This window comes from Somniosus microcephalus, chromosome 7 (assembly GCF_052327205.1).
Source record: "Somniosus microcephalus isolate GS21.2 chromosome 7, FLI_Smic_1.0, whole genome shotgun sequence".
In the NCBI taxonomy this organism is placed as follows: domain Eukaryota; kingdom Metazoa; phylum Chordata; class Chondrichthyes; order Squaliformes; family Somniosidae; genus Somniosus; species Somniosus microcephalus.
Window position 1 is genome coordinate 269307696 of NC_140993.1, and position 17717 is coordinate 269325412.

Here is a 17717-nt window from a genome sequence, read left to right on the forward strand (position 1 = left end):
CGTGTCTGTGCCGGCTCTTTGAAAGAGCGATCCAGTTAGTTCCACTCCTCTGCTCTTTCCCCAGAGCCCTGCAAACTTTACCTTTATAAGTATATTTCTAATTCCCTTTTGAAAGTTGCTACTGAATCTGCTTCCACCACCCTTTCATGCAGTGCATTCCAGATCATAATGACTCGCTGTGTAAAAAAATTTCTCCTCACCTCCCCTCTTGTTCTTTTTCCTATACACGTCAATGTCATGTCAATAACCCTATTGTGCGATAATTCAGTTTACCACCTCAAAATGTCCCCACCACCAGACACGTAACCAAAGCCTGCCAAAAATAGTGGGAAACCAAGGGGCTAATAAGAGTGAGGAACTTAAACTAATTAATATCAGTAGAGAAAAAGTACTTGAGAAACTAATGGGACTAAAATCCCACAAATCCCCTGCACCTTACGGCCTACATCCTAGGGTTCTAAATAAAAGAGAGGTGGCTGCAGAGATAGTGGATGCATTGGTTGTGATTTTCCAAAATTCCCTAAATTCTGGAACGGTCCCAGTGGACTGAAAGGTAGCAAATGTAACCCTGCTATTCAAGAAAGGAGGGAGAGAGAAAACAGGGAATTACAGGCCAGTTAGCCTGACATCAGTCATCGGAAAAATGCTGGAATCCATTATTAAGGAAGTGGTAACGGCACTTAGAAAATCATAATATGATTAGGCAGAGTCAACATGGTTTAACGAAAGGGAAATCACGATGAACAAATTTATTAGAGTTTTTTGAGGCTGTAACTAGCAGGGTAGATAACAGGGAACCAGTGGATGTAGTATATTTGGATTTCCAAAAGGAATTCAATAAGGTGCCACATAAAAGGTTGCTACGCAAGATAAGGGCTCATGGGGTTGGGGCTAATATATTAGCATGGATAGAGGATTGGTTAATGGATAGAAAACAGAGAGTAGGGATAAATGGGTTGGCAGGCTGTAACTAGTAGGGTTTTATTCGTTCCCGGGATGTAGGTGTCGCTGGCAAGGTTAGCATTTATTGCCCATCCCTAATTGCCATTAAGTGGCTTGCTAGGCCATTTCAGAGGGCAGTTAAGAGTCAACCACATTGCTGTGAGTCACATATAGGCCAGACCGGGTAAGGACGGCAGATTTCCTTTCCTAAAGGATGTTCGTGAACCAGATGGGTTTTTACAACAATCCGGTAGTTTCATGGTCACCATTACTGATACTAACCTTTTTATTTCAGAATTATTTAATTAACTGAATTTAAATTCCCCAGCTGCTGTGGTGGGATTTGAACTCACAGCTCGATCATTAGTCCAGGCCTCTGGATTACCAGTCCAGTGACATTAGCACTATGCTGCCATTCCCACAGTGTAATGTATCCAAGTTTGCTGACAAAGCTGTGAGGAGGACACAAACAGCCTGCAATGGATATAGACAGGTTAAGTGAGGTGACAGATGGAGTATAATGTGGGGAAATGAGAGGTTATTCACTTTTGGTAGGAAGAATAGAAAATCAGAATAAGTTTTAAATGGTGTGAAACTATTCAATGTTGGTGTTCAGAGAGATTTAGGTGTCCTCGTACAAGAAACACAGAAAGCTAGCATGCAGGTGCAGCAAGCAATTAGGAAGGCAAATGGCATATTGGCCTTTATTGCAAGGGGGTTGGAGTACAAGGGTAAGGAAGTCTTACTACAATTGTAAAGGGCTTTGGTGAGACTGTGCACAGTTTTGGTCTCCTTATCTGGGGAAACATACTTGCCTTGGAGGTGGTGCAACGAAGGTTCACTAGATTGATCCCTGGGATGAGAGGGTTTTCCTATGAGGAACGATCGAGTAGATTGGGCCTATACTCTCTGGAGTTTAGAAGAATGAGAGATGATCTCATTAAAACATAACGTTCTGAGAGGGATTGACATGATAGATGCTGAGAGGTTGTTTCCCCTGGCTGGAGAGTCTAGAACTAAGGGGTCACAGTCTCAGGATAAGGGGTCGGCCATTTAAGACTGAGATGAGGAGGAATTTCTTCACTCAGAGTTGTGAATCTTTGCAATTCTCTACCCCAAAGGGCTGCGGATGCACATTCATTGAGCATATTCAAGACTGCGATAGAGTGAGTTTTGGACTCTAGGGGAATCAAGGGATATGGGGATTGGGCGGGCAAGGGGAGTCGAGATCAAAGATCAGCCATGATCTTATTGAATGGCGGAGCAGGCTCAAAGGGCCATATTGCCTACTCCTGCTCCTAATTCTTATGTTAACCAATTCTGCACCCTAGTGGCTCAATGTTTTCTCCATCATAACCCAAGCTTGTGTGCTTGGTATATGGCTCTTCACTGTTTAAGTGGATATTAGGATTTTACGTTAGCCTTTGCATTTCACTGAAATCCTAGTGACAACACGAAAGAAAATGGAAAATATTTCATACCATACCTCCCTCAAGCAGCTGCTGACAAGACCAAGGGTGTCACTTGCAGAGGTATGAAAGACCTCCAAAGTGATCCCACCACCAAACATATCTTCCCCTCCCCTCCCCTTTCAGCATTCCGCAGGGACCGCTCCCTCCGAGACACCCTAGTCCACTCCTCTATCACCCCAAACAGCCCTTCCTCTTCGCCTGGCACCTTCCCGTGCAAGTGGAGGAGATGTAACACCTGCCCCTATACCTCCCCCCTTCCCACTGTCCAGGGCCCCAAACACCCCTTCCAGGTGAAACAGCGATTTACTTGTACTTCTCGCAATCTAGTATACTGTATTCGCTGCTCACGATGCGGTCTCCTCTACATTGGGGAGACCAAACGCAGATTGGGTGACCGCTTTGCGGAACACCTCCGTTCAGTCCGTAAGGGTGACCCCGAGCTTCCGGTCGCCTGTCATTTTAATTCACCGCTCCATTCCCACTCGGACCTCACCGTCCTTGGCCTCTTGTATTGTTCCACGGAAGCTTAACGAAAACTCGAGGAACAGCACCTCATCTTCCGATTAGGCACTCTGCAGCCTTCCGGACTCAATATCGAGTTCAACAATTTCAGATCATAAGCTCGGCCCCCATTTCATTTTCTCTTGTAATTGTTCCACTCCTTTCCCCCCCCCCCCCCCCTTTCCTTTTGTTTCTCTCACACACCTGGCAGCTATCTCTTGCCCTGCCAGTACACTTTACACCTAATCCCAGCCTATTACTATCTCGTCTAGCTTCTAATCTCTTTTACTTCTTTTGTTTCTTTTATTCTTTTGTCCGATCGCAGCCCTGCCTCCGATCTAGTTTCTTTTCTTTTCAGTTTTGAAGAAGGGTCCAACCCGAAACGTCAACTCAAATTTCTCTCCACGGATGTTGCCTGACCTGCTGAGTTTTTCCAGCATTTTCTGTTGTTATTACAGATATTTTTTATTCGTTCCCGGGATGTGGGCATCACAGGCAAGGCCAGCATTTATTGCTCATCCCTAATTGCCCTCGAGAAGGTGGTGGTGAGCCGCCTTTTTGAACTGCTGCAGTCCGTGTGGGGAAGGTGCTCCCACAGTGCTGTTAGGGAAGGAGTGCCAAGATTTTGACCCAGCGACACCGAAAGGAATGGCGATATATTTCCAAGTCAGGATGGTGTGTGACTTGGAAGGGAACTTGGAAGTCCTCTACAATGGGGAGACCAAACGCAGATTGGGTGACCGCTTTGCGGAACACCTCCGTTCAGTCCGTAAGGGTGACCCCGAGCTTCCGGTCGCCTGTCATTTTAATTCACCGCTCCATTCCCACTCGGACCTCACCGTCCTTGGCCTCTTGTATTGTTCCACGGAAGCTCAGCATAAACTCAAGGAACAGCACTTCATCTTCCGATTAGGCACTTTGCAGCCTTCCGGACTCAATATCGAGTTCAACAATTTCAGATCATAACCTCGGCCCCTATTACACATTTTTTCTTATAATTTTTCCACTCCTTTTCCCCCCCTCCCCCTTTCCTTTTGTTTCTCTCTCACACCTGGCAGCTATCTCTTGCCCTGCCAGTACACTTTACACCTAATCTCAGCCTATTACCATCTCGTCTAGCTCTTTTGTTTCTTTCACTTCTTTTGTCCGATCGCAGCCCTGCCTTCGATCTATTTTCTTTTCTTTCCAGTTTTGAAGAAGGGTTCGACCCGAAACGTCAACTCAAATTTCTCTCCACGGATGTTGCCTGACCTGCTGAGTTTTTCCAGCATTTTCTGTTGTTATTTCGGATTTCCAACATCTGCAGTATTTTGCTATCGTACTTGGAAGTGATGGTGTTCCCATGTGCCTGCTGCCCTTGTCCTTCTAGGTGGTAGAAGTCATGGGTTTGGGAGGTGCTGAAGCAGCCTTGGCAAGTTGCTGCAGTGCATCTTGTAGATGGTACACACTGCAGCCACGGTACACACGGTGGTGGAGGGAGTGAATGTTTAAGGTGGTGGATGGGGTGCCAATCAAGCGGGCTGCTTTGTCATGGATGGTGTCGAGCTTCTTGAGTGTTGTTGGAGCTGCACTCATCCAGGCAAGTGGAGAGTATTTCATCACACTCCTGACTTGTGTCTTGTAGATGGTGGAAAGGCTTTGGGGAGTCAGGAGGTGAGACACTCGCCACAGAATACCCAGCCTCTGACTGGCTCTTGTATCCACAGTATTTATGTGGCTGATCCAGTTAAGTTTCTGGTCATTGGTGACTCCCAGGATGTTGGTGGTGGGGAATTCGGCAATGGTAATGTCGTTAAATGTCAAGGGGTGGTGGTTAGGCTCTCTCTTGTTGGAGATAGTCATTGCCTGGCACTTGTGTGGCCCAAGCCTGAATGTCATCCAAGTCTTGCTGAACGCGGGCACAGACTGCTTCATTATCCGATAGCTGCGAATGGAACTGAACACTGTGCAATCATCGGTGACCATCCTCACTTCTGACCTTATGATGGAGGGAAGGTCATTGATGAAGCAGCTGAAGATGGTTGGGCCTAGGACACTGGTACAGTTGGCAGTGTCAGCTCTTTGTGACATGGATTTCTAGTGGAGATGTTATGCAGGTCATCAAAAGATATGTGACTAGATCCCAGAATAAACAAAGTACACAACCCACTTTTGTCTTTCTACTCCTCAAAAGAAAACAAAGTACTCGTCCTACAATTCTGTAAAACCCACCAACTTCCAGCAATGTGGTTGGTGTTGCAAGTCCAGCAGTATCCAACAGTGCTATGGAGTTTCATCAGTGACATGGAATTATGGGTTAGTCACCAAAATGGAAGCTGCACTAATGGGGACATGTGCATAAAACAAATGGTGCAAAGGCTCACTAGTGAAAGATCACACTGAAGAAATCCTCCTAGACAGGGACTCTTCAATTGTTGACTTGGTGTAGAAAAATTTGAATTTTTTTTTCATTTGTTGGAAGATGAGACTGTGCCTTTGATCAAAAGATCAAATTGGATTCCTTGATTTACCTATCTGCATTACTCCTGGTTTCTTCCAGAGTGGGGGAAAAAGTTGCTTTTAGGAAGAAAATTTGCCACAAGCTTTCACGTGTTCGTGTGGTCGTGGATATTTGCCATTTTATTTGTGACATGCGATCGCCATTGTTTACTGTACATACTGGTGAAGTAGCCTTGAGGTTGCCTGGGAAGCTCTACATCAAGGAGTTAACAGAAGTGTTGGTTTTGACATAAGTAACAAAAACAATTCAACGTACAGTAATTCATAAGTTGAAAGCACTTTGAGATGTTTGGAGAATGTGAAAGGCAGGGTCTTTTAAGGGGTTCAAAGCAGGACTTTAAAACAATGTGGGGTTTCGTCCTAAATCCCGAGTTTGATTAGAATGAAAGGCTGCCTTCAGTGCTTGCTTAGACAGAATCACACAGCACAGAAGGAAGCCATTTAGCCCATCATGCCTGTGATGGCTCTTTGAAAGAGCGATCCAATTTAGTCCCATTCCCCTGCTCTTTCCCCAGAGCCCTGCAAATTAATCCTCTTCAAATACATGCCTGTTGAAAGTACCTCTGGTATCGGATTCCACCACACTTTCAGGTAGTGTGTTCCAGACCTTAACAACCCTCAGAAGAAATTTCTCATTTCCCCTCTAGTTCTTTTACCAATTATCTTAAATCTATGACCTCTGGTTACCGACCCACTTGTACATTCCTGTCGGCCTTGCATTTGCAAAGGGGCAGCGATGGGAATGTTTGCTGGCTGAAGGCAAGCCCCCTGCTACACATCTGCATCAACAGGAAATTTTAAATCAGCTCAGCTGGAAGTGAGTGCACCTGGTAGTGCCTAAGAGAGTGATATGATCTATACATTGCTTTTAATACTTCCAGCTTTCTACTGAACAAGTTTCAGGTGCAGCAAAGCAGCTGCAGATCACAAAGTTGAGTATATTTTTTGACTGATGCAGGAGGCCCACGAATCTTTTGCCATCAGTCAAATAAGCCAGTGCAGTGTGTTACTCGGCCAGTGGATTTCTGAGGATGCTCCGCAGAGCACACACATGACTGAAACCCGTTTCTTTTTCTGGCACACATGCGACTGAAACCCGTTTCTTTTTCTGGCACACACGACTGAAACCGGTTTCCTTTTCTGGCACACACGACTGAAACCGGTTTCTTTTTCTGGCACACACTAGAATGATGCTTCTTAGAACACCCAGAACATTGCAACAGAGGGTCCAAAGCATTAAATCTGCCGCTCTCTCCACTGATGCTGCTGAGGGTTTCACAGCATTGTTTGGATGAATCAGGCCTTACTGGAACAGCCCATCAAGCAAGCAAGGTAGCTGCCATCAAATGGCAGGACACCTAACCAAAAGGGGCAGCACCCCCAGGTGATCCTCCACTGCCCCCTCTGTGGAGCTGCCAATTTCCATTTGTACATGGAAGTTTAGCAAATGAGGAAGAACAAATGTTTATAATGCATAAACAAATACTTTGGTAGCAACAGTCGCACGATAGATATCAGTGGTGGTGGCATTGTGGGGGAGGGAGGCGAGGGAGGAAGGAAAAAAAAGATAGATTGACTTGCATTTACATAGAACCTTATTTCATCCCTAAAAAATCTCAAAGTACTTCACATATGATGGATTATTTTAAATACAGTGACTGTAATGCACACAAATGTGGTAACAATGGGCACAGAGCAAGATCCACACCAGCATTCATAGAAATTTATGGCACAGAGGGAGGCCATTCGGCCCATTGTGTCTGTGCTGGCCGACAAAAGCGCTCTCCAGCCTAATCCCACATTGCAGCTCTTGGTCCGTGGCCCTGTAAGTTACGGCACCTCAAGTGCATATCCAAGTACATTTTGAATGCGATGAGGGTTTCTGCCTCTACCACTCTTTAAGGCAGCGAGTTCCAGACCCCCACCACCCTCTGGGTGAAAAAAATTCTCAACTCCCCTCTAACCTTTCTACTTTAAATCTATGCCCCCTGGTTATTGACCTCTCTGCTAAGCAAAATAGACCCTTCCTATCCAGTCTATCTAGGCCCCTCATAATTTTATACACCTAAATTAAATCTCCCCTCAGCCTCCGCTATTCTAAAGAAAACAACCCCAGAATAACCAATCTTTCCTCAAACCTAAAATTCTCCCATCCTGGCAACATCCTGGTAAATCTCCTCTGTCCCCCCTCGAGTGCAATCACATCTTTCCTGTAATGTGGTGACCAGAACTGTACACAGTACTCTAGCTCTGGCCTAACTTGTGTTTTATACAGTTCAAGCCTAACCTCCCTGCTCTTATATTCTATGCCTCGGCTAATAAAGGCAAGCATTCCGTATGCTTTCTTAACCACCTTATTTACCTGTCCTGCTCCCTTCAGGGATCTGTGAACATGCACTCCAAGGTCCCTCTGTTCCTCTACACTTCTCAGTATCCTACCATTTATTGTGTATTCCCTTGCTTTGTTAGCCCTCCCTAAATGCATTACCTCGCACTTCTCCAGATTGAATTCCATTCGCCACTTATCTGCCCACCTGACCAGCCCATTGATATCTTCCTGCAGTCTGCAGCTTTCTTCCTCACTATCGACCACACGGCCAACCTTTATCATCTGCAAACTTCTTAATCATGCCCCCTACATTGAGGTTTAAATCATTGATATACACCACAAAAAGCAAGGGACCCAGTACTGAGCCCTGCGGAACCCCACTGGAAACAGCCTTCCAGTCACAAAAACACCCATCAACCGTTACCCTTTGCTTCCTGCCACTGAGCCAATTTTGGATCCAACTTGCCACTTTGCCTTGGAACCCATGGACTTTTACAATGAGATGAAGAAGACGTTGATTTGTTTTTACTGGTGTTGTGGGAAGAATGCAGCCAGGACACCGGGAGAACTCGAGCTCTTCAGCAACAAGCGTCCACCTGAAGCACCTGAACGATGAGGCAGCCTCAATTTAACATCAGAATATCAGCGGGATGATCATCTCGGGTCCTGGAGTATGGCTTGTACCCATGACCATGGACTCAGAGGTGAGCGTGCTACCAACTGATATGAACATTTACTGTAGTGTAGCATAAATAGGAAGAGTTTTCTTAATTTATCTTACCCTCCTGGTAGTTATGTGCTCCGTCGGGCAGGGCCAGAAATGGGAGGTATTTCCACTCCTCGGGCAAGCTGTGACCATCATGTCCTTCTTCTGGAACTAACGGTGGATATGAAAATTCAACCTGTAGTGTTCCAGAATGGAAATTACAATAAGTAGCACATAATATATGGTATGAAGAACTAGCGTCAGCTTTTTGATTATAATTTCTTCTCTTGCCCTGAATATTTGTAGATGGCTATGATACATAAAACGAAAATGTGCAGCTGAGCTGGAATGCGATACTGTTCCTTCTCCCTTACTTGCAGAAGATGGCAAGGGAATGCCATCAAGTTACAGTTACCCCAGCTTCCACATAGCAAGGGAAAAGCCCTATTAAAATAGAAAAATATCATAGGATTAGCTCCTACAGGCTTACTGTAGCTTACTATGTAGAAGTGCCTGGACAGTACTTAGCAACAGCCAACAGTTTTGAAATTAGAAGTCACTCTGTGGGACGGCAATAGCAGCCCAGGTTCGGTCACGGTGTGACGCAGTGAGTGGCAGCACACCGAGTCACCCTAAAGCAAGACATTGGTTGTGATTGTGGTCCGCAACAAAAGCTTAGATGCAATATACTATGCAGTGCCAGCCAGTGAAAAAAAAACACAATGACTGGGAAAATGCATACAATCGAAAAAGAATTTTTGAAAATACAAAAGGATATGGAAGTAGCTTAGGAACTGCTTTATCCATACAATTCATTATTCTGTTTCAAGCAGTACTCTACAGGATCTACGTGCATTATAATACTGGGTTCTGTAGTGGCCAAATTTATATACATATCCAGAAAATTTACATCCTGAAACATGGCCAGCCTAGTTTGGGCATTTCCCAACAACTGTTCCTCGTGTAAATATCCCAAAATTATTTTCCATAAGCAGATCTAGTCTACTACGGGCTGAAATCAATGACTTTATTCTGTTCTGTATTAAGAGTTAGCATAGCCTATTTCTTGCAAGTAACCCTGATCACAGCAAGTTGCTTACTGGAGAATACACAGGATCTCACTAATTAAGGCAATCCAAGCATTATAAAATAACATGCCAATTGGATAACTTTATACCAACTAAACTAGTCTTCCAAACTTATTTACAAATAAGATGATGCATAGAAACAACGAGATGCTGGCAAATTATTAAACAGTATAATACTCATATGATAGAATTGCAATCAGCTCACAAAAGGATCGATATATTCGTCCCTTCAAAAAACTGCCTTTAACAATTGCTAGAAATCTAACCGTCCCTTTGGATAAATCAGCTGCGCTTTTACTTCCAGGTGAAACAGCGATTTACTTGTACTTCCTGCAATCTAGTATACTGTATTCGCTGCTCACGATGCGGTCTCCTCTACATTGGGGAGACCAAACGCAGATTGGGTGACCGCTTTGCGGAACACCTCCGTTCAGTCCGTAAGGGTGACCCCGAGCTTCCGGTCGCCTGTCACTTTAATTCTCCGCTCCATTCCCACTCGGACCTCACCGTCCTCAGCCTCGTGCATTGTTCCACGGAAGCTCAGTGTAAGCTCGAGGAACAGCACCTCATCTTTCGATTAGGCGCTTTACAGCCCTCTGGACTCAACATAGAGTTCAACAATTTCAGATCACAACCTCGGCCCCCATCACATATATAAATTTTCTTATTTTTTATCCACACTTTTTGTTTGGCCCCCCCTTTTCTTTTTCCTTCCCTCCCACATGGCAGCTGTCCTTCATTCTGCCAGCGCAATTCACACCTCATCTAGAGCCATCCTTTATTCCTTAACCTGCCCCATTACCACCTCCTCTTGCTCTCAATCTCTCTCAATCTCTCTTGCTTTCTACACTAGTTGTGTTTTTGATGATGAAACGACAGCTTTCATCGTCAGTTTCTGATGCTAACCCTACAAACTGCCACTTTTATTGAAATCAATTTCTCAAAAAACAGTTTATTTAGTCATTATCACATTGCTGTTTCTGGGAGCTTGCTGTGCGCAAATTGGCTGCCGCGTTTCCTACACTTCAAAAGTAGTTCACTGGCTGTAAAGCACTTTGGGACGTCCGGTGGTCGTGAAAGGCGCTATATAAATGCAAGTCTTTCTTTTCTTTTTCTTTTTTTATGCCATTGGGAGACACGGATTGGAACTCTCAACCTCTGGGTTCCTAGGCTACTATATCCTATTTTTGGTAGAACACAGTCTAATCAAGGACAGCTGTGGCAAGGTTGTCATCCGTGGGTCAGTTGTTAGCACTCCTGCCTCTTGTCAGAAGGTTGTGGGTTCAAGTCCCACATCAGAGACTCATGTTTGGGTACAACTGCTCAAGTGGCAGCCCTCTAGTACCTCTGCCCAAAAGGTTGCATCACTCTGGGAGCTATCACAGCAAAATCTTATTCCCGTCTTCACCCAGTAAGTTGAATAAGCACAGTTCCAGCAAAGCAATGTTTTCTAGCGATCGGGAGTGGAAACCGTGTCAGCTGTGGCTCTAGCACTCTTGCCTCGGAGTCAGAAGGTTGTGGGTTCAAGTCCCACTCCAGAGACTTGAGCACAAAAAAACAGGCTGACACTCCAGTGCAGTACTGAGGGAGTGCTGCACTGTTGGAGCTGCTGTCTTTCGGATGAGACTTTAAACCGAAGCCCCGTCTGCTCTGTCTGGTGGCACTATTTCGAAGAAGTTATCCCCGGGGATCCTGGGCCAATATTTATCCCTCAATCAACATCACAAGCAGTTTATCTGGTCATTATCACATTGCTGTTTCTGGGAGCTTGCTGTGTGCAAATTGGCTGCCGCGTTTCCCACATTACAACAGTGACTATACTTCAAGCGTACTTCATTGGCTGTAAAGCCCTTTGGGACATCCAGTGGTCGTGAAAGGCGCTGTATAAATGCAAGTCTTTTTTTATGCCATTGGGGGAAGACAGGGTAAAAATCGAGTGCACATTATAGTGGCTGCCTTAGGTAGCAAAAGGTAACAAAATACAGGAAACTTTGGTTTATCCGGAGGTTATATGTCCGGAATACTCGATCTAACGGCAAAAATCAGGAGCCGTTTTCTATGTTTTTTTAGTTCTCGTTGCTTTTTTTTTCCCCAGTCAAGCACTGCAAGGTCTGTAGCTATAGCAACAGCTTCAGCTAGAGATGCTTGCAGCTGCAGCCGATTGTTTTGAAGCTGTTGCTAAGCAACAGGGTTTGTTGATTCACACGGAGCTTCTCAGTTCTGTATGTTTAAACATTAACTCTGGTATGTCCGGCACTTTTGATGTTACGGCACCAGCTCGGTCCCGTCAGTGCCGGATATCAGAAAGTTTCCTGTAGGTGTCTAACATTATGGCCTAAATATTTATAGGGAGACGGGGAGGGCGGATGCGGCTGGGGAATGTGCCGAAGGCGGGACGTGGCAGTCCTGCCGAATGAAACGAGATGGGGCAGACATCTGGGCTTGGGTGTGGGGGTGTGGATTGGCAGAGGGGAGGCCGAAGGCTTTCTCGAGGGGCCCACAAAGGAGCGCTGTAGAAGGCATTTGTCTTCTTGAGCCAGCAGCTCCCACCTCCCTTTTACTGCCGCTTTTCCCCCCCGAGCCCTGGGAAACCCACGCGGCAACTGTTAAATTTAAATCAGGCTCCCAAGTGCACGGCGGGAGTCTGATTTAAATATGTTAATGAAGTGCCCCGCCTCTCCACGACGTGACACTGGCACACCACAAAACCGCCACTGTGAAGATGGCGGCAGGCACATGCTCGCCGGGTTGGGGACGCGTTCCCCGTTTAATTTTTAACCCCTCATCGTGGGGGAAATAATATTGAAGCCTATGGGCTGGATTTTATCAATGGGGACGTGATGGAGGCGGGACTCCCACTTTTGGGGTTGTAGTCCCGCCTCCATCGATTTGTGGCCAACCCACACGATTTTCCCTTGATTGACCTTGTTGAGCCCGCCCAGCGGCCTCAGCGGGTCATTTAAGGGACACCCGGTTACAGGTGACGTCAGGGATTGACATTTCATCTGTCAAGAGCTTTTGACAGATGAAATATCAGCATTTGACAGCTCTGTGAAGCTGTCAAACACTGACAATCTGACTTCTAACTTGAGTCCTTCTCCACAGACTCAGTTAGAAATCTCTCCAGAACAGAAAGCAGAATGCTGCAACTTTTGACAGCTCGCGGCCATTCTGCTTTCTGTGCCAGTGAGATGAGGAACTCCCGAGACCTGAAGGAAGGAAGCCTGCATTAGTAAGTGAAGGTAAGTAAAACTTATTTAAACACTTTACACACACCAAACACACTTACCTCTGCACTCATGCACCCATCACTCACTGGACATCTCGAACCCTCCAAGCCCGACGGTCCGCCTCGCTAACTTGGCGTGGTTTGGAGCCGTCGGGCAGCCCACACTTCAGGGCTAAAAATAGGGATTAGGCCAAAAACTGCCCGTTAACTACCTAACAGGCAGTTAATTGGCACTAATCCCCTTCCCGCCTCGGGGAGGCGGCTCCCAGCACAGGTTGGGTACCCGCCTCCTGGGAAACGGGCATGGAGGCGGGTTGGGGGCGGAAAGGGTTCGTGCCCCCCGATTCTGCAATTTTCCCCCCACTCCCGCCTCCAAAGGGCTTGGAAATTCGAGCCCTATGGCTTTGTCAAACAATTTACATATGTCAGTTATTTTTTTAATTTTCTCACGTGTACTTAAAAAGGCAGCTCTATTTAGAAAAGCACTATTTCAACCGTCTCCAAAAGCAACTAGCTTGTTCCACTCTTACCTGGAGTGAAAGCCAAGGGTTATTATTGTATTGTAAAGAATACTACACTGTTTGCAATATCCACAGACTAATGACACCTACATAGCTCTGAACTCATCCAAAGGCATTATATAAATGATCAGTATACAGTCTGCCTTTTGTTCCCGCACCCAATATCTGTAATCTCCAATAATACCCAACCATTGTCTATTTCAAAATTCTGACATCAACATACATAAGAAATACTACTGTTCCCAACAATAATTTATTAGCTATATTACACTCAATGAGCCCGACACATAATGAGAACGCGAGATGACCTTTAAGTGAAAGCAATTAAACATTAGTTCTTGCCATGGAGGGAGTGCAGCGAAGATTCACCAGACTGATACCTGGGATGGCAGGAATGACGTATGAGGAGAGATTGGGTCGATTAGGCTTATATTCGCTAGAGTTTAGAAGAATGAGAGGGGATCTCATTGAAACTTATAAAATTGTAACAGGACTAGACAGACTAGATGCAGGAATGCTGTTCCCGATGGCGGGGGAGTCCAGAACCAGGGGTCACAGTCTAAGGATAAGGGGTAAGCCATTTAGGACTGAGATGAGGAGGAATTTCTTCACCCAGAGAGTGGTGAACCTGTGGAATTCTCTACCACAGAAGGCAGTTGAGGCAAATTCATTAAATATAATCAAAAAGGAGTTAGATATATTTCTTAAGGCTAAAGGGATCAAGGGATATGGGGAGAAAGCAGGGACAGGGTACTGAATTTGGATGATCAGCCATGATCTCATTAAATGGCGGAACAGGCTCGAGGGGCCGAATGGCCTACTCCTTCTCCTATCTTCTATGTTTCTAAGTTGTAAGAGTTGGTTTTCAACTTGTGTGTAGGAGCTGGGAGCTGCTGGTTACTGCTACAGAGAACCTACATGAACATGTAATCATGCTCATTAAAAACAGACCAGTATTTCCCACAGAGAAAGAATAAGGGTAGTCTTCTAGAATTGAATTGAGTTGTGTGGTTTAATAATATTGCTTCTGATAGAGGTTCTTTGAGTGTAGAGGCAAATTTCAAACTTCCACACATTAAAATGGATTATTCACTTCAGTGGACAGACAGGGTCACAGGCTTAACATAAAAAGCATAATGTTGGCAGATTCCAGTCAGGATTCCTGCCTTTGCCAAAGAGCCCTGGCCTGGGTGGGGGTTCAGTCGCATGCAGCAGTAGAGCGGAGCCATCTCTCTCCGGGGAAACTGATGGGTAGGGTTTGTAGAATTCGAGGGTTTGGGGTGTGTAATCATTCGGCCCGTGACTGATTCCACTGCTTTACAGGACTTTAAGTCTATCCTCCATGCAACACTGGTGCCAGGAACATGCTGAAACCCTCATCTGCACTCTGTTACCTCAAGGGTTGATTTCTCAAGTGAAATACTCACCCCAACCTTCAGCTATTTGTAAACTCTGCAGCTCATGTCTTTCCTATACAAAGGCTCGCACACTCATCACTCCTCGCCGTAGCTCCAGTCAAACCTCACTGGTGCCCTGTGCTGCAACAAATCAATTTCAATGTACACCGCCTTTTTTCCCCACCTCCTCCATTCCACTGCACCATCAGATACTGATCTTTTAGTCACTACGTCCCTGTCCTCTGCAAGTATTTTCCAAAATCATCCTGCCTTGCTACCACTCTCCCTATCTTCAAAAGCCTTAAAAAAATCTCTTTGACTGTGCCTTCAGTATCCTTATCTAAATTCTTCCATTTTCTGCACAGTTCTCACTCCTCCACCATGCCCAAGACATTTGTTTACAGGAGGAACACGATATAAATTGAAGTTGCTGTTAATTGTTCCACACATCTATTATTCTTAATGTGAAATGATTCCACTCAACTTCAGTTCTTACCCCAATACTAATTCTTTTGCGTAATGATCAAGCAGAATAACCTGGGCTGTAGTTCTGGTCACTGTGCTAAAAGCATCCACGGCAGACTATTGCAGCAGGTTGGCTGTTTAGACATCTAGATCAGCCTGGATACTCATCACCAAAACCTGACTGTTGAAGCATTTGCTTTGGTAACCTATTTGAGTGGCTCTAATCCCAAGTACTTGGTGGAAAATCATTCATACTTGCAGAGTGCCCTGCAAGCAAAGATTCTTAAATAACAGAAAATGCTGGAAAAACTCAGCAGGCCAGGCAACATCCGTGGGGAGAGAAATAGAGTCAACGTTTCAAGTCGAAACCCTTTGTCAAGACTGAAAAAGCACAGGAAATGAAAACAAATTAAAAGGCCAGTTTGGGGGCTGAGAGAGAACAAAAGAGAAGTGAAGAGACATTAAGAGGTATTCAAAATGAGACGAGATGTCGATAGGACTAGTGGAGACAAAAGACGGCTCTAGATTAGGTGTGAAATGCGCTGGCAGAATGGGAGACAGCTGCCATGTGGGAGAGAAAAAAAGGGGGGAGGGCCAAAACAAAGGTGTGGATAAAAAAATATAAGTAAAAATGTAATGGGGGCCGAGGTTATGATCTGAAATTGTTGAACTCTATGTTGAGTCCAGAGGGCTGTAAAGTGCCTAATCGGAAGATGAGGTGCTGTTCCTCGAGCTTACGCTGAGCTTCCGTGGAGCAATGTTTACCCTGTTTATCTAATCTTTTAGATTCCTTTCCTGGTGTTTTTCTCCATATTTTAAGTTTTTCCAAACTAACTTTAGATCTGAAAAGCCAAAAGACAAGCAGCCAAAAGTTGCACAACAGAAGACAGACTGTGACTTCCTCATTGTTAAAAAATGCCATGATTCTTTGATAAACAAAGAGCAAAATGCTGCAGATGCTGGAAATTGGAAACACAACAGAATACTGGAAACACGCAGCAGGTCAGGCAGCATCTGCGGAGACCAGACAAGTTGATGTTTCAGATTCAAACCCTTTATCAAAACTCTAGTTTTGAACCTGAAACGTCAACTTGCCTGATCTCTCCACAGATGCTGCCTGACCTGCTGAGTGTTTCCCACATTCTCTGTTTTTGTTCCATGATTCGGTTGCTTGAAAAAGATGCACAATAATCTGAAGCAACTGAAACAGTAGCAGTTGACATGGTAGACCAGCTAAAGTTAAACTTAAATCCGCCAGCGATAGTAACAATGCCAGTGGAAGAAGCAAACTGATCAAATATGTTTCACCCTATGCGGAGACAATTAAAAATAGAAGACATGGTGTTACGGCGAATCCGCCAATATCCCCCACCCGCCCCACCCCACAACCTATAAAAAAAATCTTTCTTCCTGCAAACGGAAGACTGCCGACGAGTGTATACCTGAGCAGGGTCTGAGTCTCCATCGTACAATCACACTACTGCAACACTTGCTAATGTTTATGTTAGTGGCAGTTATAGGCCGAGTGGCTGAAGACTGGAACTTCAGCCATTTTAGAAATTCTAGCGTCTATCAAACCAGTTTTGTGATTAGAGCTGGAGAAGATTATGCAAGTTCCTTTGCACCCTGTTGCCTACTTCTTTTCAGTGAATAGAAGTTTTCGGTTTCTCCTCATCGAGATGAACCAAATTAAGACATCTCCAGTGTGGTACTGAGGGAGTGCTGCACTGTCGGAGGTGCCGTCTTTCAGATGAGGCGTTAAACCGAGGCCCCATCTGCCTTCCCAGGTGGATGTAAATGATCCCATGGCACAATTTCGAAGAAGAGCAGGGGAGTTATCCTGGTGTCCTGGCCAATACTTATCACTCAATCAACATATCACAAACAGATTATCTGGTCATTATCACATTGCTGTTTATGGGACCTTGCTGTGCGCAAATTGGTTGCCGCATTTCCTACATTGCAACAGTGACTATGCTCCAAAAAGTACTTCATTGGCACTATATAAATCCAAGTCTTTTTTCTGTCAACAGGACGGCCTTCCAACAGGCAATACAACCGCAGCAAGTCCTTTTCATTAGCTTTGTGGTGCTGGAAAATGTCCAATGTTGGAAGAGAACCAAGACTGGTGCGGATGTTAGTAGCTGGAAAGGATTTATAGCATTCAAAAGAAATCTTTAAACAACAGCCAGCAAAACCAACCCTGAGGGCAGGTCGCCTGAGGTAAGGTCTCAGTAGGCCGGCACAGGAACGTGGCCAATGCAGATCAGCTGAGCCCTGAGCCATTAAAGACCAAATAAAACTGAAGTTATTTTGATTTTTTTTTTCCAAAAACTTCTGCAACTTTTACAGAACTTCTGTGCTAAGCTACAGTGGAAAAAATCTATAATTTCTAATCTCCGCAGTCTGGTGAGGTAATGAGTGAACAGCAGGCAATTTCCTCTCTTCCCTCCCACAAGGGTCTTAATATAAAGCGAATCCTTAGAGGGGCGAGTAAAGGACTTCTTTATCCTAGCACTATACATTTTTTATTTAGCAGGAATCAATGGAAGCTGTTTCCCAATCAAC

General features: G+C 45.0%; 1 protein-coding gene across 1 annotated transcript in view; it reads right to left on the reverse strand.

Annotated features, from left to right (window-relative positions):
* avl9 (AVL9 homolog (S. cerevisiase)) overlaps nucleotides 1–17717 on the reverse strand; it is a 124954-nt gene that overhangs the window by 57045 nt on the left and 50192 nt on the right. Inside the window, exon 2 of the mRNA XM_085993772.1 lies at nucleotides 8525–8645. Within this exon, the coding sequence (XP_085849898.1) occupies nucleotides 8525–8645 (121 nt within the window). The remainder of the gene's footprint in view (nucleotides 1–8524; nucleotides 8646–17717) is intronic.